Source organism: Melospiza georgiana, chromosome 1 (assembly GCF_028018845.1).
Source record: "Melospiza georgiana isolate bMelGeo1 chromosome 1, bMelGeo1.pri, whole genome shotgun sequence".
NCBI lineage: Eukaryota > Metazoa > Chordata > Aves > Passeriformes > Passerellidae > Melospiza > Melospiza georgiana.
This window is the reverse complement of record NC_080430.1, coordinates 103,406,879-103,432,455: the sequence shown is the minus strand read 5'-3', so window position 1 is coordinate 103,432,455 and position 25,577 is coordinate 103,406,879. Positions and strand designations below refer to the sequence as shown.

Sequence of the window (25,577 nt, the reverse complement as noted above, 5' to 3'; positions counted from 1 at the left end):
GCAGCTATGCAGGCCTGAGTTTAATTCCACAGGAAGATGTGTGCAGGATGTGTGTGGAAGGAAACCACATGCTGAATAATCACACTGGTAAGGGTGCCAAAACTGGTATAATGCAGCAGGCATTTGGCTTTGGGGATTGGCTGGGAACAGAGGTGGACAGGGCTGTAGCCTCCCTTCAGTTCTGAGGTGAAGCAGATGGTCAGTCACTGTGCATGTTTGGCAAATGGATGTGGACTGAAGGAAAACAAACCTAGAGAGGGATCAGATGATGTTTTCCATTCAGAGATGCATTGGGTTTCCCTGGCAAGGCTTTGGTAGTGGGGGGGCTGCAGGGGTGGCTCCTGTGAGAAGCTGCCAGAAGCTTCCCTGGTGGCCTACAGACCCAAGGCCAGCTGGCTCCAAGACAGGTCTAACACTGGTGAATCTATCAGTGATGGTGGTAGTGACTCTGGGGGAACGTGGCTAAGAAATGGAAAAAACTACTGCACAAGAGGAGATTGCAGAGGAATATGTGAGGGCAACAACCCTGCAGACACCAGGGCCAGTGGAGAAGGAGAGGGGCAAGGTACTCCAGGTTCTGGAGCAGAGATTCCCCTGGAGCCTGCATAGATACCGTGGTGAGGCAGCTGTGTCCCTTCAGCCCATGGAGGTCCATCCTCCTGCAGCCTGTGGAGGGGACCATTTTGGAAAAGGTGGATGCCTCAGGGAGGCTGTGACCACGTGGAAAATTGATGCAGGAGGAGGCTCCTGCCAGGACCTGTGGACCCATGAGAAGAGGAGCCCAGGCTGGAATAACTTTGCTGGCCCAGCTTGTGACTCCATGGAAGACCCACACTGGAGCTGTCTGTGCCTGAAGGATTGCACCCCATGGAAGAGACTGTGCTGGAGCAGTTTGGGAAGAACTACACCCCATGGAAAGGGCTCACATGTGAGCAGAGAAAGAATGTGGGGAGTCTTCCCCCTCAGGAGGAGTGAGGGGCAGAGACAAGGCTCTGGTGAGGAGCAGATAGAGAAATAGGAGTAAAGTTAAGCTTGGGAAAAAGAGAAGGATGTGGGGGGGGGTGTTTTAAGATTTAATTTTTATTTTTCATCATCCTACTTTGATTTAATTGACAGTAAATTAAATTAATTTCCCCATTTCAAGTCTATTTTGCCCATGGCAGTAGTTGGTGAGTGATGTCTCCCTGTCCTTATTTCAACCCACAGTTTTTTTTAATATTTTTTCTCCCTTGCCCAGCTGAGGGAGTGATAGGATGACTTTGGTGGGCACCTGGTTTCCAGGCAGTATCAGCCCACCACAGGAGGCCAGATACATTAAGCCCTGACTGGCAAATGTTTTTCTGTTTTAAAGCAGCCATTAGAAATGTCTGGGTGGTATTGAAGATGCTTATAAATACCAAACAAATAAACTCAATGCTTGACTATCTCTTAAAGAACTTAAATAGCCCTTTGTTACTCTACTGTCTGAATGCTTTAGAACTATCACTGTTTAACATCCCCATAACGCTGTTGCAAGGTAAAATCAAATAAGTATTTTCACATAGCAGCTAGTGAGCTGAGAACAACAGAGCCAAGAATTACTGTTCCAAATGCAGTCCTTGCAGCACTAGGAGGAGGGATTGCATTCTGATATAACAGGACTGACCTGATTGTGGGTAGAACAAGTGCTGCACTTTTGTGTGTAGAGGGAATTGATATAATTCCAATGTGCTCTAGAGGAAAAAGTCTGATTCTGTAGCTAATTTGTGCTCTGCAACAGCAATGTTGGTCTGAAAGCAATTAGGAATGATGTGTAGGGTTTTTTACTGTGTGGGAGTTGGCATAGGTCATCCTAACTTAGTGGGAGTAATGCACCAGTTGACTTAAAAGATACATTTACTACCATATATTATGAGTTTAAAGAAGGGAATGCAACAAAGGGAAATGCAAATAGGGATTTTCATGTAAAGTTCACGCGGGGACAGGTGACCAGAAGAACTGTGGTGGTTCCTACTGAAGTGAGACACTGCTGAATCCACCAGAGAAGGCCAGTGGTGGCCATCCTCCCTCTCAAAACAGAGTTGCAGTGAGATCCATGTGTTTGTGCTGGGATCATGGGCAGCTGGGTTCCAACATTCAGTGTGAGTGTTGTTCATTTGGCAAGTACCCTTCTCTCAGGAAAGAGCATGACAGCAAAATTACACTTCTGGAAGCCAGTTCTGGTCCTAGTTCTTCCCTTTCAAAAATTTGCTTTGCAGATGAGTATCTCCCAGATCTTTGCAGAAATTCCTTGAAGATCACTGGTGGTATACAGCCACAAAATTTTAATTTGGAGTTTACAGAAATCATTAGTGTCCTGGATGAGATGCCTGTATTTTGACTGCAGAAGTGAGGATTCAGAGCACCTGTACGTGCATCCCTGTGGTTCAGGCTGAAGCCTCAGGCAGTTTTGTCTTGGTGAAGCAGCTGAGAGCCAGTGTGTGAGTCTAAGAGCTGCTCTTGTATTTTCATCAGTGCAGTTATGCAGTGATAGCTTTGCCCACTTGATACATCTTGCAGATGGAAAAACTGAATAAAAGTGGGAAGCTTTTTTTTTTCTTCCTAGACACCACTTCAGAGTGCATGGCTTCATTTTCCCTGGGACAAGCCTGACACTTGGCAGATTCAATTCAGTCCCAGGGGTGTCTGAACCTCAGTCTCCTGCAAGGTATTTCTCCTTACAGCAGTGTTTTCAGACAACTGAAAGTGATACCCAAACACAGGGAAGGGCAAAGGATGTGTTTAAGGATAGCATAAAGTTTATTAGGCAGAGTAATTCTTGGATTAAAATACTGCCCTTGGAAACTGCCATCAGGAATCTGTTGTGCATAACTCTTCCTTGTATGTTCATACAGTTGATAAAAATCCAAAGGCAGTTTCAGATGCTCTTCAAGCTGCCTGTCACAGCCTTCCAGAGCAGCTGTAAGTGGATTAGTAAGACATGGAAAGTATTGCAATGCTACCTGCATTTGATCAGTAGAGTAATGATTAAAATGTTGAAGGCAAGCACAGAGGACTAAAGCAGGCTGCAAATTGCAAGGCTTTAATTTATTTTTCAGCTTGTTGCTTTTTTGCCTCCACTGGAATTTAAAAGAGAGCCATAATCCTGTGCTCAGCCTTAGCTTGTCACATGCCTTTGGGTTAAGAACTGGCATCCCTGAAAGCATTCAGAATGCAGGTTGGGTGTCAGTGCTGCATGCCAGACCGTGCCAGAGGAGTGGCATTCCTCCTGGACACCAGGCTTGACCAGAGCTGAGCTTACATTTCTGCTAAAGCCCAGTGATACTTTACAGCCCAGGCCCTGCAATTTGTTTGATGATAGCTAATGAAATGCAAACCATTTAGCAGCTCTGAGATGCGATTACACTGCTGTGAATTTTCAGATTCCATCAAAGTCCTGCTGAGGGTAATGGGAATGGGCCAGGGTGATTCAACTGTAAATCAAAAATGAAAGCGTGGCCAATTCTGGCAGTGGAAAGAAGAGCTGTTCAAATGTGCAGAAGCTGATTTGCCAAGTCAAAACCAGCTGTGCTTTACAGAGCTACTGGAATGAATGGTCTCTCTGCATTTGTTTTTGGGTTTTTTTTGGTTGTTTTTTTTTTTTTTTTTTTTTTTTTTTTTGGTGACTCATTGATTATTTTTCTTCCCCTAAAGTTTAAATTCTGTCTTTCTACCTCAGGTTTGCCTGGCCAGTTGCAAAGCTTTTCAGTGCTTGGTTTTGGTATATAAAATACTAAATACATTGATAATAAAGGATAGTTTTCTCCTTTTTGGTAACTTCATACCAATTCAAGTGTTTTCATCTGTACATCTTTAATGCCTCAACAGTGAAAGCTCTGCTCGGAACAAGACAAGGACCTCTCCTTCCTCTCTGCACTAGCACTGGCAGGAATCAAATCAGTGTTACAAAAAGTGGAATGTAGCCTGGGAAATCTTGAGCATAAACTGGCCCCTCTGTTATTTTTCAGTTAGGGATGAATCAGCCAAGAGTGTCCAGTGGTGGGAGTATGTAACAGGGAGCCAGAATTGTTGCTTCTCTTAACAATGAGGAGCAGCCAGCTTCCTCTCTGAGCAGATCCTCTCCTCCCCACCCAGGAGAGTGGGACAGCTTTTTGACTGCACCTCAGTTCTGTGTGTTTCATCAAGCCTGGGGATTTTTACTGTTTTTATTTTGTTTTGGTTTTTGTCTGAAGGAAGACAGAAGGTGCTGTTATCTCACTGCACAGTACACCGAGCGAATTGTTAAAGACAAATTTGACCACAGATGTTTCTGGTGCATGCACTAAATTGCACTTCTTGATGCTGACCAGTCTGGAGAAAGCTTCAGAGCAGCTTGCTGGTACTGCTCTCTGGCTGAAACCCTGAGTTCCATCAGCGTGAGCAGCTTTGTAATTCCAGCCCTATACCTGGTGAAAAAGCTTTGCCATGGGAGGCTTCCTGGGGGTTACACTAAACTAACCCTGACTGCATTGGTTGTGCTCTTTTTCTCCTGATCAGGGATCCTCAGAGGAAGGGTTCAGCCACCAAATGCTTGTGGTGCCTTTGCTCAAGTTAGGGTGGTGGCTGCCCAGCTTTTGGGGAGCCTGGCACAAATGGGCTCTGAGGAGCAGATGTATTCCTGCTGTGAGGTGCAGGGAAGTCTGCTGAATTTGATGGAAGCCACATGAGCTGTGGGATCAGTTTCTGGCATGTGGGAAAGGATAAAGACTTGTCAGGTCCAAATGTTTCTCATATTATTACTGAAATAACATCTTCTTTGCCTGGGGATTTTTGAGCACTTAGTATTTATACCCTCCAGGTTGCTAGGGCTCATTCTTCTTTTGATCTGTAAGACTAACTCATGTTAAACCCTGTCAGATTTAATGAGACCTGTCTGTAGCTGATGTCTCAGTGACTCTTAGTTATTGTGAGGAATGTTTTGAAGGGACAGGCATTTTTAATTTTTAAACATTTTTAAAAATTCACATTGTAAATTTGATTGAATCCTAGCTTTGTCCAAGTTGATGAGAAAACTTCCTTTTGGAGGAGCTGTGTGTGGGATCCCTATTATATAGAGGTCAGTTCTCCATTGCTTCTTAATGCAGATTTTTGTGGTGCCTGTCTCCAGGGTGTCTCAACCTTCCTTTAAAGCTGAAATGGGAAGTTAGTCATGAGATCTGTGGTGGTTACAAGCCAGATGTTCTTTTTTTCTTTTTTTGTCCTTACTTTGCAAGTAGAAGGACAGAAGGCAATTTCTTCAGTGTGTTCATTCTTAGGGTGCCGTTTCCTTGTGTGAAGTGCTGTCTAGTGTTCTTGTTTTGTTTGTATTTCCAAAATCCTAGAGTCATAAAGGATTTTTGTATGGTTTATCTAATTTAACACATACTTAGGAAGCCCTGTGTGTTAACATAGCAGAGAAAGACTCTGCATAGTGGAGACTAAAAAAGCTCTTGCAGCAGTGTGTGTGATTATAGGGCTGCTGTTTAGTCATCAGTCATGATATGTGTGGATTTTTTTTTTTTTTGTGAATCCAACATTTATTCAATTTCAGATGTAGAAAAAAAATTACATGAAGAGATTAGTTTAGTCAGCACAATAGGGCTTGACCCTCACTCTATTAAAAGCTATTATAATATCAAGGCTGCAGACTAACAGCCTAATCAGGGATGTGTTTACAGGGTGCTATAGCTTCCTCCAGTTTAGAAAAGTGCTTGGAGGACCAGACCCTATGTGCAAAGATATAAATGAGACATCCAGATTTAAATTAAAGTACTCAGTTTTTCTGCATTAGCTTTTTCTGCTGGGATAAATGTGTTTGGAACAATAGGCAGAGGAATATACCAAATGCCTATTTGTAATGGGAAAATGGTTTTCTTTTTTAATATATTGCTCATATTTTTTCTGCTTTCTTTTTTTTTTTATTTTTTTTATCTCCCTGTAAGCTGCTGCAAATCAGCCAGAAGCAGCTCAGTTGTTGCTTGCCTGCAAATGAGTTGCCAGCATCCTGTAATGCTGCTGGCTTGAAATACAGTCTCATCTCCTTTACAGCAGTGAGAGCCAAGGAGAGCCAAGTGGGGTGGTTCCCCAGGAGCAGGAGTGTGGGTGGAGGCACTGTTTGCTGTGGCATTCTGCTCTCCATTCTGGTGCTGTTAAAATCCTCACACCTAAATCTGCTGCTAAGGGATTTTGGAAGGACAGAGAATGTGTTTTCTGGAGTTAAACATTAAAAGTCTGGAATTAGTCATGCTTACATTGGTTCCTTGTATTTATCAGAAACATCTGATACAGTTTCAGATTTTTGAATCCATTTTGCTGACCAGGGGACATTCTGAAGCTGTAGCTACTTATTCTGGCAAACGAAAAGTGGCTCACTTACTGTGAAATACATTCCTGCTTCTTTCCTTCCTCCCTACCCCACCCACTTTGCTTATCTTGCTACAATGTGGTTCATAACTGTTATTTTCTAAGTGTGCTAGGAGGCTTATGAAGAAGAAAAAGAATTAAGAATAAAACCCTGTAGTTGGTTCCTTGAGTGATTTGTGAACACCTTGATTCGCAATAATTATTTTATATTTATTCATTTCTTGCCACTTCTTTCCTTGATGGGTATGCTCTTGATTGTGATGAGTCAATGACTGTAGTGCTGAAGCCCTTGGGTTTCCTGTGAATGAGGATTTTCCCAAAGAATTGCAGGATCTGTTCCTTGAAGTGCAACATAACTCCTGAGGGCATCTTCTTGGTTTCTGAAACTTAAACAATCCACTCTGCTCAGTGCCACCATGACCTTTTGCATAAGCCAGGATGTTATACCTTCGTGTATGTTTGATGTTTTATGTACACCAACATCAGGTAAAACAAATCAGAAAAACAGATTAGAGGGTGTAGTAGCAGAATTCTGAGAACTGGAAAAATAAATCTTCTGTATGCCTGAATGTTACCCAGGCATGTGGCTTGATAAATCTGCTATAATCCTTTGAAGAAAAAAGAACAAAACAAGGGAGATCATCCCCATCAGATGTTAGAAAAATAGTTTTGTGCAGAGAAAGACCATATAGTAAAGTACAAAGCAGATGATTGCAGGAAAGGTTTACAGCCTTAGCAAGGAGGTTCAATATCAATGCACTGCTGAGAAAAACACGGTTTTTTCTACTTCTTTGAAGCAACAATTCTGCTTTCCTTGTCTTCTGTGAGAGACTTCAAAGACAGTTCCCTGTTGTTGGTAAAAGTTAAGGTCTCTTTAGCTGTCTTCAAGTTGTTGTATAATGTTCATATGATGATTTGCTTTGCTTTCAGGCAGGTGAATGTCTTGATTGATGGGTGCCAGTACAGTTTTCAGTAACATGGACTGAACACTGTTGAAGTAGTTTTAAATCCCATGGTGGATTATCACTGCCTTAAGTAGGAAGCTTTTTCTATTTTACTTCCTTCCCCTCTGTGCTCTAATTATACCCTGGTAGGTGGTGGTTTGCATCCTCTGGGCAACAAAAGGGAAGCTGGGAGTGCTTGTTTCAACTGAGCCCCCCTGATGCAATGGAGCGCCTGGCTCCTGGAAAGCACCAGCCATGGCTGCAGCAGTGCTCGTCCTAGAAACAGGTTCACTCGAGGTCCAAGTCCATTGGTTTCACTCCAGTTACTCCAGGGGGATCTTTAGCCCTCTTGGTAGTGCAAGCAACCCCAGGAGCAAAGTGTAAGAAAGCCTTTAAGCTTCTGGAGGACTGTTTAAGTGCCTGGCATGTGCTTAAGTTGGACTGTGCTCATTGTGAGATGTGAAAGCAATAGAAACTTTGAAAGGTCCTTTTAACGTTATCATGAAGCATTAGTAAGAGCCACGAACTGAGAGATGAAGAGGTTCCAGGAAAATGAGCTGAGCTTTAATCCATGCTTGTGGATGTCACGTCCCTGCCAGAGACCCTGGCTCCTCTTGTGACTGCAGTTGCCATTCTGAGTGACTTTGTCAGGGGAGCTGGGGGAGGCAGATAAATCTGAAGCATCATCGGGTCACCAGAGTCAATGTTTAGTTTCAAACCGTGACAGAAACGCTGTCCCCACAAGAGAGAAATGTAATTCCTTGCCACCAGTGGGTGGTAATTCTAGTTTCTCTACACCATTTGAAACCATGAAAAATAATTAGATCCTCAATTTCAGGGCAGAGGGATTTTTTAATTTTATTTTTTAGTGTGTTCTGCTATCCTGGTGTAGTAATTATACAGTGATGTCAGCTGGAATCGATAATGAAGGCAAAATTTGGGAATAGTAACAGGATGTGTTACTGCTATTGATCAAAGGCTACAGGGCTGTTTTTAAACACTGCTCCTCTCTTTGATCTTTTTTTCCTATTGATTGAACAGAGTAGATAAACAACTGTCTGTGTAACATGAGCATTTATTATGGATTTTAAGCTGACTAAGGACAGCTTTGAATTAAATATGAGAGTTTAAATGATGGTTTTCTGATAAGTGCTGTCCATAAAGACTGGTGTGACAATACAATTTCATGTAAGCATGATGGAAGGAAATGTAAATACAGGCATTCTTTTTCTTTCTTACTCAAAAAGAAGATAACATATTGCAAAACTGATTATAGGAGGCAGAAGTGCTATTTTTAATATGTAGCTATGTGTGGGCAAAAGCTGCTTTTCTATTTTTTTAATAGAAAAGCTATGTGCATTTTGCTGTTAACAAACTCTATTGTCTTATCTTGGCATTTTTCAGGAGTGTTTTGTAAATTAGTCATCTTAAAATGTGGATACAAATGGAACTACCAGGTACAATCTGGTAGTTCTGCAATCACTTCAATGAAATTAATAGAAAACTTTCCATTGACTGTTTAATGAGTTAGATTGGACCCTGGGCTGTCATTGTTAATGTCTTGGAAAGGTCAGTATTGATTTCCTGGCATCCTTTTGTCTCTAAGGAGGCTCTTTGCAATTCTGTGGAAGACACAGCGATAATGTTACCCTCCTCCTTGATAATTCCCTGTATAATTTAGGTAGGTAAGTTCTACCTACCATCCAAGGCTTTGGGCAAAAACAGACAGACTGAAAAATGTTTCATTTTAGGGAAGTTGATTATATCTTAGGTGCCCAAATAATATTTCTGCATAATTCCAAATTTTCTCCTCCCGCTTTAGGTTATTTTGAATTTTATTTCAGTATTGTACCACTGTTATTTTTCCCTACTGATTTGGTGAATTGAAAGGAAAAAAAAGTCTCTTCCTGCAAATGGAATCAGCCTGCCATGTTGCAGTGTAGAAAGTAAGCTGTGCTGCCTTTAAAGTAATGCACTGCAGACCTCTAGCATGGCATGCACAGGGAGAGCTGCACATCCCTGGAGATCCAGATCTTTGCATTCCTACCTTTTCGAAACCACCCAAAGCCTCTGCAAAGTTTCCACTGAGTGGGCTAGTTTGTCTTGCCATGAAAAGGTTATTTTCACTAACTCAGTGCTGTCAGTGTGCAGAAATGTTGGTGTTATTAGTCTGTTTTGGAAGCTTGCTTGGGCTGGCTGTGCAACAGGCCTGAATGGAATTGTTTCTCTGGCTGTGCCATGCGATGCGCCGCGTGTTGGAAATCACAGGGTTTGCTTGTACAAGTAAATGGCTCTGCTGGATGGACTGCAGTCCTTGCAACAGGAATATAAAATCCACCCAATAAAATAGAGGGCTTGGAAAGAAGGGAGTCCTGAGAAGAGGGCCAGGGAGATTCACTCACAGTGCTGATGTTTGAAAAGGATGAGCCATGTCCTTACTTTTCCTCTGAAATGTGTAATGTGACCTGCTTGCCACAGGACAAGAACAAAGAGTCAAATATCAATTCTTAAAAATAAATCAAGTGAAGTATTGACATCTGGGGGGTCTCATGGATGTGACTTCATTGACTCACTGTCATGCTTTCTTTGATTTTCAGGATACTGGGGTTGGGAAATCGAGCATCGTCTGTCGGTTTGTCCAGGACCACTTTGATCATAATATTAGTCCTACTATTGGGTAAGTACCAGACAAAATATCGCTTTGGTTTTCACTGGTCAGTGAGGTTTCAGATCTGACCCTTGAGTGATTTAAGTCCTTAGGTCCTACAGCCAAAACAGTCTAAAGTGGGAAGCTCTTGACAAGACAAAAAGCACCACCCCACGACCCGAGAGGCTGTGACCTGCACAATGATCAGGTCATCCCATAGCTGAGTGATGGCAGGAGGACCATGGGAAGCCCTCAAAGTACCTTTGCTGAGTGTCCTGGTAGGCTGGGCTGGAACATGGACAGTGTCTGTTTCCCCATATGGATGTGCTTTTGTCGAAGTTTAGGATGTGTCACATTTTCCTTTCTTAAAACAGGAACAATGCAATTCAAACTAAGTGTAATTAATTTATGTAACTTCTTTAAAAACTCCTAAGCTTCCATGTATCAGACCATCAGAATCCTAATAGTCCTGCAGTAGATTTTAATTCAGATATTTTTTTTTTTCTTTTAATACCTTAGGGACAGATTTTCCAAGTCCAATGCAACCTGGAAAATTTTTGAAGTTCTGGATCTCTTATGGGAAAGGAAGCTATTGTGGAATTTACAGAAAGGAGTAATTTGGGGGGAAAGGGCTGATCTGGCATGTGTGCCAGAGGTGTTTTAAGTTGTCTGTGAAGGATTGGTGTTGGTTGCTGTGTGTTGTTCAGAGGGTTGGACAGTACCTTCTGAAGCTCTGCCTTTCAATCCAAGGAGGAGTATCAGCTGAAAGCTGCACGTAGAAGTTCCAGGACAGTTTTGGATTCCTGAATGAGATAAATAGAGAAAAATGGACTGAGAGAAAGGAAGCATGTCATGAATAAAATTACTGGCTGAAGGACACTTGTTTGCAGTGAAACAATTGATGGCAACTTGAGTGGGATTTTTTTGCTTCTAAGCTGTAAGCAGCCTTTTTCCCCAAGAAGTTGTTGCTAAGCCTTCTGCTCAATTTGGAAAACAATTTTCCTCTGTTACCATAATTATGAAAACTAAAAGGATTTTTTTTCCACTGGGAGATTAAAATGTGAGCGCTAGCTTCACACAGGTGATATTATTTGTCTGCACAGATAAGGGTTTTTTTCTTCCAAATTATTCAACTATTTTAAGTATATAATCCTTGCAATCAACAGTAGCCACTGCAGATCTATAAAGTTCCCATTTTTGAAGCTGTAAAGTGCTGCTTATTGGTTTGAGAAGGAGAGTGACAACTGAGAGAACACACCCTGAGAACAGCCAAAGAAATGTGGCCATTTTTTCCCCTTAGTTAGTATTTTCATAAACAATACAGCATTGTTAAATTCAAGCAATTTGCAGATGGCTGTAGAGGAGAACTCTGGTATATCATTCTCAGAAAATGTCATTTGATGTCATTTGGTGCTTTTGTAATAACCATGCATTGTATCAAATGCATCTTTATGAGCCAGGAAAAATGTTACCACAACAAAAATGGTTCAGCAGTACCCAGATAGGATGGGGAAAATAGAAATCTGCCAGAGTTTGGCAGTCTCTCCTACCAGCTTTCAAATGAACTGCTGTAATACAAAAAAGCCTATAAATTTGAAAACTTATTTCCTAAAAGAAAAAACTTTGAAAATGTAGACCTATCTCATTTCCTATGGAAAATAAAAGAAACTACCAAGACTTCTTCATCCCAGTTGAAATGGAGAACAACTTTCTTGCATTTGTTTACCATGTGCACTGCAGCAGGTGACTTTTCTGTTCCCTGGTGATCCAGTTTCATATGTTCAAGTGAAAAGTGGCACCTGATGTTGTCTGTTGCCTTTCTCTCACGTCTGTACCACCAAGAAGATGGAGTTAACAAGCAGCAGGAGCATTTGTGTTCCTGGACCCATGAACAAATGCCCTCTGAACTTCAGAGGCTTTTCCCTTCTTTTAAAAAAATGCATCTATAAGTAGCATGTGTCCTCTCTGAGAAAAGGGAGACTTCTGCAGGTATTTCATCAAGGTTTTGGAGTTTCCCCCAAATGCAGTCTAATGCAGAAGAACTCACTAAGGTCTTCTGGTTACATATTCAGAGTGTCAGTTATGTTACAAATTTCTCTTTCTTCCTTATTTCCAGAGCATCCTTCATGACTAAAACTGTGCCATGTGGGAATGAGCTTCATAAATTTCTGATCTGGGACACAGCTGGTCAGGAACGGGTGAGTATTGGTTTGCAGAATGCTTTCATTATCCTGCTCTCTCTTAATGTGGTGCTGTACTTTTTCTAAACCTTTCATCTTCAGAAGACTTTGTAAGCATCAACCTCCTGCATCTTTGCAAGGCTCTGCAGTGCAGGTGGTCAGCAGGCACCAAGGATGTGGCTCCCTTTCCTCGGATGATGAAAATGCAGATAGGCTGACCATGCCACTTACCTAAAAAACCCCAAACCATGGGGTGAATTGTCAGCCACCTTCCCCAAGACAGCTTGAGCAGTGCCCCAGCAGCATCCAGTTCCCCTCTGGTTTCATCAGGTTTCCTTGTGGCAGCTCTCATTGGCATTGGGAAGGTTTTGACTTGCAGCTCATGGGCTGGGGTGGTCTGAACCTAGGTGGTGACTCTGGTGTTGTCTTGGATTGGGACAGGGAATATGGGCATGGCTTGTGTCTGCTGTTATTATTTATGTTATAAGAAATTACCACCAGCAACCTGAACCACTTTGGGTTTTTATCTTGATTTTTTTCAAGTGTATGAAGCGAATTGCTCAGATTGAGCAGCTTTTCCTTTGACTTTTCAAAACAAAAACCAAAACCAAAGCATAATGGATTTTTAGGCATTAGTTCATCTGGACTGTATGTAAGTCTGGTTGATAATTTTTTTTCTTTTAATAGCCTCAGTGACAGTAGTATGCAGTACTAGACTCTAGATGGTAGAGCTGAAGGTTTCTCTTAATATATGTCCATGTTTGCCTTGAGAAATGGAAAAACCTATGCACACTTCTAGAATATCAAACTTGTGAAATGGCCAGTGTCTCTTCATAGGAAATTGTACCTATGCTCACATTAGGTTGGGATAAAATGAGGTGTTTATACAGACTGGATGTCAGTCCTGATACATCCTACTGTATTCTCCATACCTTGTATGTGAATTGTGGGCAAAGAAGATTTTTTTACTCTTAATTGCAGGAAATGCTTGTGCTTTTATTTCTAATGCACAGTGTGAGATAAAGTGACTGATGAAATCTGTTGGCTCATAACAATTCAGTAAGTTATTTGTCATGGGAAAATAGACCTTGAAAAACATATTTGAAGCCTAATTCCTTCCCTTGAATCTTGTTTGTTCCATTTCTGCATGGTCTGGAGCTGATAACTGACTAATTATTGCAAGAGCTAGCAAAAGTTCCGTTTTCTTTCCCATGGTTTCAGTTTCCTTGCTTATTCTCTCTCTTTTCCCTCTGCTGCCCTGCTCTCCTTGTTTTTTGTTTTTGTTTTTGGTTTTTTTTTTTTTAGCACTTTACACACAAAACTCAATTGGGTTAATACTTATATCAAGATTTATCTATTTTCCTACATAGTCTAAGGACTCTCAAAGCCCTCTAAAATTTGGTGAATGGCAATATTCATATTTTCTGAAAAAAATGATGCCTCATTTGAGGCAGGAAATCTGTGACTGAGCTCTAACTCTTGGGCACACAATTCATCCTTCCCAACTAGTCCCTTATATTTCCTCTCAGTCTTTTTTTAGCTCATCGTTTTCCAAACATCTGCTTTCCTCTTTTTTTTTTGTATGTGTGTGTGAGAAACTGTGGTGAGCAGTGAGCAGCACAACCTTTGTTAGATTGCTTAGAATTTATTACAGATACGGCATGGTAAAGGTTTTCATTAATTAGTAATCATGAATTAGTCCAGGGACCATCTATTTGTTCTGTGTTTGCACAGTGTATTCCCAGTCCTTCACTGGGACTAGGAAGGTGTAGAGTCATACAGTAAACAAAGTTCATTGGTGTTGAGTGCAGGCTATGGAGGCAGACAAGTTTCCCAAGGTGAGGTCCATACTGGTCCAGGTCATTCCCTGTCCTAGAATATTCCTGTTTTGCATTGCAGCTAAACACATGATGCTTCTCAGTATCTTTCTTACTATAATCAGAAAATTTTTGTTGCTTTGTTTTGTGTTCCTCCTTCTGATTCAAGAACAAATGTCTCCCCCCTGGTGATTTTTTCTGATTATTCTCTGACCAGCAATGATGACCCAACATTTCCAGCCTATCCCTATTGCTGTTTTCACCATGTACTAATAGATGTCTTCTGAATGTTGTTTCTGCTTTGAGAATTGTCCTTCCCTTGTTCTTTGCAATTTTTGTTGAGGCTTTGTGTCCTACTGCTGAAGCCTGTCAGTTCTGTCAGTCTGTACTGCTGAGAGCAGTGTTTAGGACTCCCTGCTCTTTCAGCATTGCCTTCACTTGGCTTTGCTCTCCTAAATGCAAGGCCAAGCAAGCCTTGTGCTTATTCTGGAGCTGGGGTGCCCTGTGCTCCCCCAGCTGTGCCAGCTGTGTCTCTGTGCTGGTGTGGAGCCCTCACAGCAGAGCCCTGGCTGAGATTTAACTGAGGCCTCACTTATGCCATGAAAGTTAAAAACTTTCAAAGCTTAATCATGGTGGAGCAGGCAGGCAGAGACAGCAGGAGTGGTGCTTCCATGGTCCTCATTCATGAGTTTGTCCTTTTTAAGGAGTTTTCATTTCCCTGTTCATGACTTTCTCTGGGAAACTGCTAGCTTAGAGTCAATGCTGCAGAGTGACAATAATGCAGCAGAAAATGGAGATTAAAAGCTTTTCTGTCATATCCCTGGTGGGGGCGAGTACTGAGTGTGCTTCTTAGGAGGAGACCCAGGAGAGGGGTATGGGGCTTGTGGTGAAAAATTCACACAGTACATGATTACAAAAGGAGAGAGAGCTTCTTAATCCTTTTATCTTGGTTTCTTTTTTTCTTTCTCTTTTTCTTGACTAGAAAGAAACAAACTGGTAGAACACTTCAGAAAATCCCCCTATCTTCTGTGCCTAAGTACTGCTCTCTGTGGACCTGGCTGCTTTGTGTTGGTGTGCTATCCAACAAACTTGCTTTATTCTTTTCTTCACAGTCACTTTCCCTCCACACCAGAATTTCCCAAATGTCACTTTCCCCCTCCTGTCTCACGTTTTCCCCATTAGCTTTGAATTGTTGCAGACTATGGGACTTACATGCCCAATAATTGTTGTTATTAGCAAAGATTCCCTCCCCTAAGAAGAGTCTCCTCGCAAGTTAGTTAATGATGTTTTTATTAGCATATATTTTGGTTCATGGTGCCCTAAGTAGCTTTTAATTACAATGTTTTGTTTGAATACCTTGGGTGGCTGCCAGCTTTCCATTTTGCCAGCTGAGGAATATTGTAGCAAACAGGCAGTCTGAGGGTTTCTAGGGCAGCAAAATTTATCTCTGTCTTTTTAAAATTTACTGTGTTGAACTCTGGGACTTTAAATTTTGTTTAATAGAAGAGGCCTCAATTTCCTGAGCCCAGTTTAAAGCTTGATAGGAATTATTCTGAGTTGTGAGCTTTTTCTTCTTTTGGTTTTTACCCTTCTCCATTTTCAGGAAAAGAGTGACTGATGACATGTCCACAGCTCTTTATAGCTGCCTCTTTTCTGAGTGGCAGCAGTTGTCCTGGTGATTCAGAGACAGTGGCACAACACCATCTATCAATGACTTGAATTATTTCTGCAGGCAAAACGCAGCCTGAATTTTGCTCTGTGGTGTCATAAATGTGGCTTTGATGGTCTCCCACAGCTCAGTCAGAGGTGGGGTGGTTCATTGTGTGTGGTGTGAGGACCTCTTGCATGCTGCAAATGTTGACAAGTGATTTGGCAGTGTGTGAGAGCACAAGTGGCATTAGAGCTAGCAAGCCAATATGTTATTTTTACTATTTTCAGAGTTAGCATAAAGCACAGTAAATAATTTAAGGGATGCATTTAAATGTGTTTTTTCTTAATCTTCAGCAAACATGCAGCACTTGTAGCTTGATGGTGAGTCGTGGTTTTGGTGTAGTGTCTTTTGCATCCTTTCTTTAATGACTGTAAACTTCAGAACAGCTAAGCACAGGTCCCTTCTGTGGTGTTGCAAAGGTTTGTGTTCGGCCTATTTAAAAGAACTTTAAAAGGTTAACCTAAAATGGTGAGATTTTTCCTTCTTCAGTCGAAGAATTCTTGGACATTGGAAAAAAATATTCACTCTTTTATATATTTATAGATATAATTTATAGATATATATTTTATCTTCAATTTAACTAGCAAAAAATACCTGTAGATCAGAGCCAGATCTTTCCTGATTTACTCAGCTTGCAATTCCTGAGAACTGGAATTTCACCCTTCATTCATGTAAAGAAAACTACTCGAGGTTTTAAAATGCTAAATGGTATCTGAAAGTGGCTTTCATGCATAACATTTTTCCCATTTGCTCTTTGCCAGCTGAGAATGTCAGGAATTTTGTATCCCTCCCTGTTCCAGAGGCTTTGTGTGTCAGGATAATCTGTTTAATGCTTTTGGGTTTTGCCTTTGCTTCTCTCTGCACACCACGGTTTTCTGTTTGTTGGCAGCCACTGCCTCGAAGGTGGCAGGAGTGGGGAGTGCAACTTCCCAGACTTGGGCAAGTGTCCTGCAGGTGGCTTTTGGGACAGGACTGAAGGGGTTTTCTGGGAGTGGCCTGGCAGGAAGGGCCAAGGGCAGGAGAAACAGGACTCTGAAAATCACCTGTGTGGGAATGGCCTGCTGAGCAAAGGGACCTGATGTGTGTTTGAGATAAGAGTAGAGAAGTTGTGAGTGGGTGTAACAGGAAGGGGAAGGAAGCTGCAGTGCTGTGACGCTGCCTGTGCATGTCAGCAAGCAGCTGAGCCAGAGGCTGTGGCTGTCCTTGCCTTTAGTGGCACCCAGATAAAGAGTAGAGAGTAAGGATCTCTGAGGGGAACCAAGTGGTTTGGTCTTGGCCACTCTGATGCAACGTATGTTGTCAGAGAGGAGTTTCATAGGAAAGGGAATGAAATTTAGTCAAATGATCACAGCTGTCAGGAAGCAAATCTTGTGCTGCTGTGCACCTGCAGGTGCTTGAGAAGGCACTGTGTAGAAATAGCTGAATTTAAAGTGTGCAACACTTGCTGAGCACTGGTGTGATGCTGCTCAGTCTGTGCTCCCTTATCCTCTCCAGCTGTGCTTATGGGCAGAATTATCATCCTTTTGCAGTGAGAGCAGGTGATGTTCTTTACAGTCTAGAATAGTAAAAGCTACCAAGTGCAGGAGTTAGGTGGTGGTTGTAGTTGTTGGTTTTGCTTTTGCTTTTTTGCCTCTTGACTGTGGAGTTGGGGAGAGGCAGCCCTGCTGTGGCTGTATGGCAGTCTTGGGATATAGCACCACAGGATGGTGCAGAGAGCTGCTGACATGAATTAATGTTCCCTGGTGTGCCTGGCAGATTGAATGAATCCCAACTGTCTTCAGCAGCATTTGTCAGCCTGTATATAAACAAGCAGGAGTGGTAGTTTTTTATTCCTGTGTTCATTTGGCCTCCGTTTTGCTTTCTAAATCAGTATTATATTAGACAGGGTTAAGAGACTTCCACTACCACAGCTCAGGTGTGATTTACGCTGTTTTCCCTTGATTTTGGTTTTCTGTTCCAAGTAGGATGTGATGGTTTTCCTTCTTCCCCATTCTTTACTTTTGGTAAAGAGGAAACATGGTGTTACCTGTGACCAAATACACCCCTCTGTGATGAGATGCACAGGAAGCAGACAAGCAAAATACTACACTGCTTTTAAATAGGTGGTACATTCCTTAATGGCTACTTGGTTCCATCTTTCTGTCCTTTGCAAGGGCAAAGCTTCTGTTGACTTCATTTGGATGGCCAGATGAGGGGTTGCAGAATCCCAAAATACTCCTGGAATCAATGAGAGAAACTCTGGTCATGCTCAGCTAGCATTTGCACCATGTAAGACTGATTTTGCTCCCTGTACTATGGGGCTCTAAAGGGTTGGGCAGCTTCCAGTTGGACCCTTGGGTTCTGCTTTCAGAGGAAATTTCATAATGCACATGTGGCCTCCCTTCTTTGCTTAGTGTCAGAGATGATGGAACACAAGGGCAAAGTGGATGTGTTGGTAGAGGAGCACAAGGAGGAAGGTGCTCTGAGCCCAGTCAGCATTGCTCCAGGATTCAGGTGATTGCAGGTATGCAGCGTGCTGTGTGTCTCCCAGGAGGAGAGTTCTGGAAGTCTGCATGAAGTAATTGATTTTGGGTTTTGGCACGTCTTTGGAAAAATAAGTTTCTTATTTGTATTTTGAGTGGTCCTTTCAGTCTGGCTGTTGGATTGGGAAATGTACCCCTGCAACTTGAGCATGGCACTGTGTGGATTAGGAACCTCAGCCTCACCAGTTGTTATCAGCCTCTCCAAAAGCAAAATGGGACTAATGAGTGATGCAGTTGGGCAAATAGGCAAACTTTTATTGGTGGACACGGAATTAGAGGCATGAAACTTCTAAATTCCCTCAGTCAGTGACCTGCTAATGATAATTTACTCATTATGCAGAGATGGGAGGTTTCCCCAGTGCTTTGAAGGTGGAAAGCAGTTGAGATGAAGTTTGGTAGTGTAAGTACCAAGGTTCTGTATTTTTTACTCCTAACAAAAATATATGCTGTGAAGTTGTAGGTGAGTTTTTAAATTTTGGGGGTTTTTTTGGGAAACAAGGGAGAAAAGCCACCTCTGAATGTATTCACCAGTTGAAGGATGATCATGTGAGTATGATGCAGCCAAGGGAAAAGTGTTAGGGGATGTGCAGTTAAGGCTGTTTGTTCAATGTCCATGATGCTGCATAGAAACCTGGTCACCAGCAGTCAGGAAAGATGAGCTGAAGCTGGACCAGGCACAAGAAAAGGTGATTAGACCCTGATTTCTCCCTTTCACCTCAGAGTGTAAGAGCCTGGTATAGAAGACTGGCAAAGTTAAATCTGCAAGTTTATCACTCTATATTAATATTTCAGCTAAAGGCAAGCAGTGATCCCTTAATTTTACTAAGTCAAGGTGCAAGTAAATTACAAGTAATTTAGTAATTAGGAATTCAAAATGTTATTAATTGTCAAAGTAATGATCCCTGTAGCAGTATAATGAAAAAAGAAAACTAATTATTTTAGGCAGAACATTGATCAGCGTTTGAAATGGGTTAGGAGTATGATTATTTGTGATGGTGGGAGCTGATGGAAATCTCTTTCTGGTCTGTGTTTTCCTGCTAGGCCAAGGGGATGTGAGCTGCTCCTGCCTGCAGGAAGGGGTGACATCTGGCAGAGTGCTGCCCTTGGCTGCAGGTCATGGAGGGGCTGGCTCCCTGGAAAGCTGGGACTGTGACCTGAGTGCTTGTGTGGAGTGCCTGCCTGAGCATTTTTAGGGGGCCCTTCTCAAGCACTATTGTTCTTATGCCAAATCTCAAACTGCTTCTGTTTATCCTAATTTTCTTGGGAATTACTGGTTACAGAAATACTGAACTATAAAATCAAGGTTATAGACATTGTCATTTATAAAACAGAGGGTAGTCCCGTGAGATATAATTTTGTGAGCTGTTTTTTTGTGTGTCACTTGTTTTGGGCAACTGTCCCACTTTTGGTCCTTGGCAGGTGAAAAATGTGCAGATTAGTATTTTGTATCCCTTTAATTAATTTGGTGTGACTCTCTTTTTCCAATTAATTAGGCCAGAAAAATGTTCAAGAGGACTTTGCTTTTGGACACTGATTAAAAAAAAAAATTGAACATCATAATTTGTACGATATTGGAAAATTCATGTTCATGAAGCCCATTTGTTGAGAGTCTATCATTAGATCATGAAATTCATGCAGTTACAATTTTTCAGCCCCTCTTGATTCATTCAGTGTTGCAAAGAGGCTTTTTCTGTTTTCTTGTAGAAAACAGTGATTTCTTGTGACTGGGACATAGTGTATTTTTGTGTTTGTTTATTAGCCTGAATAAGAGAATGACAAAGGGCATTTTTTGTTATTGTTGTTTGCTTGTTTGTTTTACATTTCTTTTTTTTTTTTTTTTTTTTTTTTTCTTTTTTTTGCTTTCTGGCTCTAACACTGCAAACATTCTTCAGTCAAACAGCTATTAAGGGAAGTATTCTTGTCAGCTGGTCAGAAGTAAAGGGAGAGAAATTACCAAGATGTTGTACAGGTTCTCAGTGTGCTTTCAAAGGCCAGTCTTGAAGGAATTTGGAGTATGTGAGTTTAACTGCATGGCTCCTGTGAAATGCGATTACTGTTATCTGAGAGCTCTTTGTAAATTCATGAATACTGTGTAATCTAGATTAAAATGTAATCTAGATTAAGACCAAATCAGCATGTGTATAGGGTTTGAATGTTTTTTCCCTGGAGTTTACAGACTGGGAGGGGTGTGCATACACCATGAAAGGTCAGATGTACCCTCCATGGTTAAGGTTCCTGACTTTCAGACTACTTCAACACAACACTTATGTTGAGGAGATGGTCTTGGCTTGAAGACAGTAGGAGATAACTTCTAGTGGCAGACATTCAGTGAGCCAACCAGGCAAGATGCCCTCCTAAACTCCTTTGTGATTGGGAAGGACTTTGGGGGTGTGGTAGGTGTGGTAGTAGGTGGGATACCTTGGCCACAGTGATTGAGAAACAAATAATGAGTCCAATGTTTTCTTTAGAAATCCTCTGCTGTTAACATACTTGAAAAACCCCTTCTTGTTATCTGAAGTGATGCCTCAAGCTTGTCAGTGTTTAGGAAGCATTTGGACAATGCCCTTGACAAGATAATTTAACTTCTAGCCAGCCCTGAATTGATCAGGCACTTGGTTTACATGATTGTTGTAGGTTCATTCCAACTGAAATGCTTTGTCCTAACATACTGAAAATTTCTGTTGTGATTTAGAAGACTAAAAATTCTGGAAAGCATTTATTGCATTAAGCATGCCAGTAATAAAGCTGCACACTAAAACCCCAGAAAGCCCACATCTACCCAACTCCCTCAGGATCTTGGCTGATCCCATTTCTTCAGGCCACGCTTCTCGACTGATTCCTCTTTCTTTTCTCATCCTCTTTCCTGCTGTTTTCCCTTATTAATGAGCTCTCCCACCTGCCTCGCTGCCCAAAACACTTGAGCACTTGGCCATCTGTCACTGCTGCTGTGCATCCACACTGTTACAAAAGAAAGCGCCGACCTTGAGCTGGTGTGCGTGGTCTGTGATAAATCGCTGACAGACTGGCAGGGCAACCAGCACCGCAAATAAATTGCCTGATCTGTTGCACGTGAAACAGCAAGAAATGTGGAGGCTGCTGAAAGTCTAAGTGCTCAGTCAGTAGGCACAGATCTGGGAAAAAGATGTGTCCAGTAAATGTGCAGGGGTTTGAAGTGTGACACGTGGATCTGTGTGTGTTTGCTGGGCAGTGAGGTTCAGACCCTGCCCTAATAATGTATTTGATTTAGGCGCTGACCTCAGTTATTAGCTGCAGCTTAATATGCAGCTTTTGCAGATAGCTTCCCCCCACAAAATTATAAAATGGCTGTGTGAGCATACTGAGACTGAATGCATTTTCCCAGAAAGATTATTTTTGGTTTGTTTGAGACTAAGCTTAGTTGAATCAGCAGAATGACTTTTTTTTACTTCCTCACTCTAATTGTAATTGTAAGCTGAAATTCTAAATCAGCTGCTTAGTCATTGGTAAATTATGAAAATTATGCTGTTCTTCAGTTGTTCTAACAAACATGTTTATTTCTTGGGGTTTTCTCCTCAAAGAATATTTTCCTTGAAACAAAAAGCTGAAGAGCAACTGCAAGAATCCATGGTTTTTGAAATATCTTATCATAGTATAGGATAGTTAAACAAGACAGGTGTTCAGATACAACTCATTGGCAGTGTTTTACAAAATTCAAACCCGAGCTGAATCCAGTCTTAGATCTACACAGCAAGATTGTGGTTTGCCAGGGGAGAGGGTCCCTATGCCATCAGGTTGGGCTTCCAAGTGCAGTTGATCTTCCTGTCAAAACTTGTCCTGGTGCATTGAATCAGTGAGGGCTGGTTGTGTAAATTCAGTGGGATGAAGAACAGCACGAGATAAAGGAGGTCTGGCTTCTTTGTGTTTAAGAAAAATGAGAGATGGGTGACCACTGATAAGGTCTGTTCTCTGTGGAATAAAGGAAAGGGGGTGGTCCTGCCATGGCAAGTCTTTGAGACCTGGCAAAGCATATGATAATTCTATTTATTAATGATACTTTCTCCTGGGGTTTTGTGTTTTAACAGTTTCATTCCTTGGCTCCAATGTACTACCGAGGCTCAGCAGCAGCTGTGATAGTGTATGATATCACCAAACAGGTGAGACCTTTGGGATGCTTTTTGCCTGTGTTAACTCCTCTGTTTGGGCCTGAGTTCGAGTTAAACCCCACAACTGCAGAATTTAATTTGTCTGACATGTATATGCTTTGGTAGTTTGTGTAGATCTGGCTGGAGGTATCCAACTGCCTTAAAACATTAAATATAAAAGTCCTGCTTCTGTGTTGTTTCAACTTCATGTAGACAAAAGGTTTGAGACTGCATTTTGTCAATTTTCTTTGGGTTTCCTCTGACTAAGACAGGATTCATATCCTGCAATACTCCCTACTGCCACCACCTATGTTCTCTGTGTGGAGTGGAATTTTTACTACAAAAAGCAGCTGCTAGCCTTATCATCTGAGTAGAAATTAAGTTGTTTGCATATTACTGATTTTAAAACTAATTCTTTTTATCTAAGCATATAATTTCATGTTTGTATTGCAAGCATCATGTATTAATTTTCAAACTGATAATGAAATCATGAGTCTCTGACCTTTTGTCTCAACATTATTCGTTTAGAATGAAAATTTTATTTTTAGATCCCTAATTTCTCTGGCTCATTTCTCGGGCAGAGGAGGCTGGGAGATCTCAGCTGAATGCCTCTTTCACTCCTTTAGGAACAAACCCCTGCTGATATAGCAGACTTAGAGGCAGTGCTAATGGATGGATGGCCAGGAGAGTTCACTGGCATTTTATTCCTTTCTTGCCAATTGACTTATTTACTCCGAGGCTGGGAGGGCAGGTTTGGCTCCCCAGTGCATTAGTGCAGTGATCTGTCGCTGACAGTGGTGGTCACTGTTGTGCAGCAGTGCTGTTCTCCACTGCTAATTTGCCAGGAAAAGGTGAGGAAGAGTGAATCGTGCTGGATTGATATTTTGGATTTAAATATCTTACAGTTATCTTGTAATATATTGTAAGAATTAAATTTTGGTTTGCCAGCCTTTCTCCAAGCTTATGTGGAACAAGCTTATGTGGAACAGAATAAAGAAGGGGAAATAGAAGAGGAAGGTCAATGTGTATTTCACTTTCTGATGCTTAATATTCAGTGTTAATCATTAAAGCAGAATGGATTTTTTTTCCCCAAGTGACTGATAGGGCTCTACTTTCAATGGCACTGATGCAGCCATTGCTGATTTAGAGGAAACTCTTATGTGCATTTCTGAAGGGGAAAAATTATTTATCATCTGTTTGGGAGCTCACTTTGTCAGTAAGAATTTCAACTGTGCATTATAATTAGGATCTCCAGAAATAAGTGTTATCTTAAAGCTACTACTTCACTGGTGTAAAGAAATAAAAAAATTACTATTAAAAGTTAGGGTTTGATTTTCATGCTTGGAGGGGAAAAAAGCCAAGTGAATTGTCACCTCTCTCTTCAGTTTTATAATGAGCAAATTGAGGTTTACCAGATCACGGATTTGGAAATGCAGGGGAGTGGGCATCTCTGTGGAAGCTCCATTGGATATTATCAAAAATATGGCAGTGATTGAAATGGTAAGCTGCTGGACAGAAATGAAATTAGACAAATGGAGCTCACGTTAGTTGAAGGAGATGAGCTATTAGATGAGCTGGGGTAGTTTCTTCATCACTGGAAGTTTAATATTCAGTGCTGCACTGGAGCAGGGAGGAGGGGTAGCAGAAAAGAGGGAAGTGTCCAAGTTCAAGAATTAATTTGAAGAAGCCTTATGGCCTAAAGCTTGAAAAGCAAATTGCATAGAGAGATAAGTGATCTTCCAGTCTTGTGATCTATATAATCATTATTGCATTAATACTGCCAAATCTGTGCTCCTCTACTTTAAAAAATAGGCAAATACATTGGCAGAGAGTGTGCTGGTAGCTTATTTTGTTATTTCTCTGATGCAGGATTCATTTCATACTTTGAAAAAATGGGTGAAAGAACTAAAAGAACATGGTCCTGAAAACATTGTAATGGCCATTGCTGGAAACAAATGTGATCTGTCTGATATCAGGTAATACTTTTTGATGTTGTTTTCATTGCAGTAACTATATTGTTTCTTCCCTTCAGATAACAATTTTGCTTCATTTTTATAATAGTATATAATTTTGGCCTCCTGTACTAGAATCAGTGATTCTAGCAATGCACAACCTCAACAGCAACAACAGCATGATGTGAATTATGCTTTTTTTAACCCCTCTTTTATTGCCCTTCCTTTTTATTTGTACAGTCTCTACATCCTTTATGTACTGAATCATTGGGAATGGAAAAGGGTTCTTTTTTATGTTTCTCCCTTCCATTCCATTAAAATGTGCAGAATGTAGTAAGTGATGAGCAAAACCAGCAATATAAAGCTGTGAGGGTGGGCAAGAGGTAAAATATTAACCACAGAACTTTGAGAACTTGTGATTTGCAAGAACTGAAACTTTTTCATAATACTGGATGTAGAAAATGTATCTTTGGGATTTTTTGGAGCATATCCTCAAGTAAAACTTTTGTCCCCTGTGTGAAGCAAAGAACCTCCTAGATAAAAGAGAGAAGGGTTGAATCCATATCCCCTACAGAAGAGCTGAGATGATGCTATTTGGAGTGAGAGTGAAGCTAGAATCGCTCTTCTGCTTGTTAGCTGTATTTTGGATTTTCATTTATCCTTTCAGGAAATGGGAGCACATTCTGCTCTACAGTAGCGATTGTGTTTGTCAGCCCATGACTATTATTTCTTGCTTCATCTATGAGTAGAAACTCAATGATCATATTTGATGCTTTCCCCTTATGACCTCATAGGCTCTCATGGCTGTTCAAATACATCCCCATGTGTTTAGTTATTACTTTGGCCCAGATTTACCAGGGTTCTGGAGCATGTGTGTAACTTCAAGTAAGTGCTGCAGTGCTTTTATCAATGCCCCCATGAGGGTTTGACCTGTGTGGGTTTGGTTTTGTTCTCTCCCCTGCCACTGTCAGCCATGAACCAAGAGAAAGTTGCAACTCACTGCTTTCTGTAAGAACTGAACAAGCCCTAATTCTGGCAAACTTGCGGTTTCTGTTGGGCTGAGAATCAAGGACACAGAGGTATTGGCATCTCCTACGTGATGTTGTGATATGCTGGTCAGCATGGTGAAACTGAGTCCTGCTAGACAAAAATTTCCAGATACGAAGGAGAAAAAAAAGAGGAAAGGATGGTTATAAAAATAAAACCAAAAGCCACTTAGCACAAATCAGGGGTTTTGGTTGCCCTGAGAGTCACTTTCAAATTTATTGCATAAGTGTTCCCAGCAATACAGTTGCCAGAATAACTCAAGGGTAGTAAGTTTGG

At 41.4% G+C, this 25,577-nt stretch overlaps 1 protein-coding gene across 1 annotated transcript in view; it reads left to right on the top strand.

The window, feature by feature from the left end:
• The window catches only part of RAB31 (RAB31, member RAS oncogene family), a 62,189-nt gene that overhangs the window by 17,516 nt on the left and 19,096 nt on the right, over window positions 1-25,577 (top strand). The window contains exons 2-5 of the mRNA XM_058024312.1: window positions 9,902-9,981; window positions 12,068-12,149; window positions 22,243-22,314; window positions 24,172-24,278. Coding sequence (XP_057880295.1) covers window positions 9,902-9,981; window positions 12,068-12,149; window positions 22,243-22,314; window positions 24,172-24,278 — 341 coding nt within the window. The remainder of the gene's footprint in view (window positions 1-9,901; window positions 9,982-12,067; window positions 12,150-22,242; window positions 22,315-24,171; window positions 24,279-25,577) is intronic.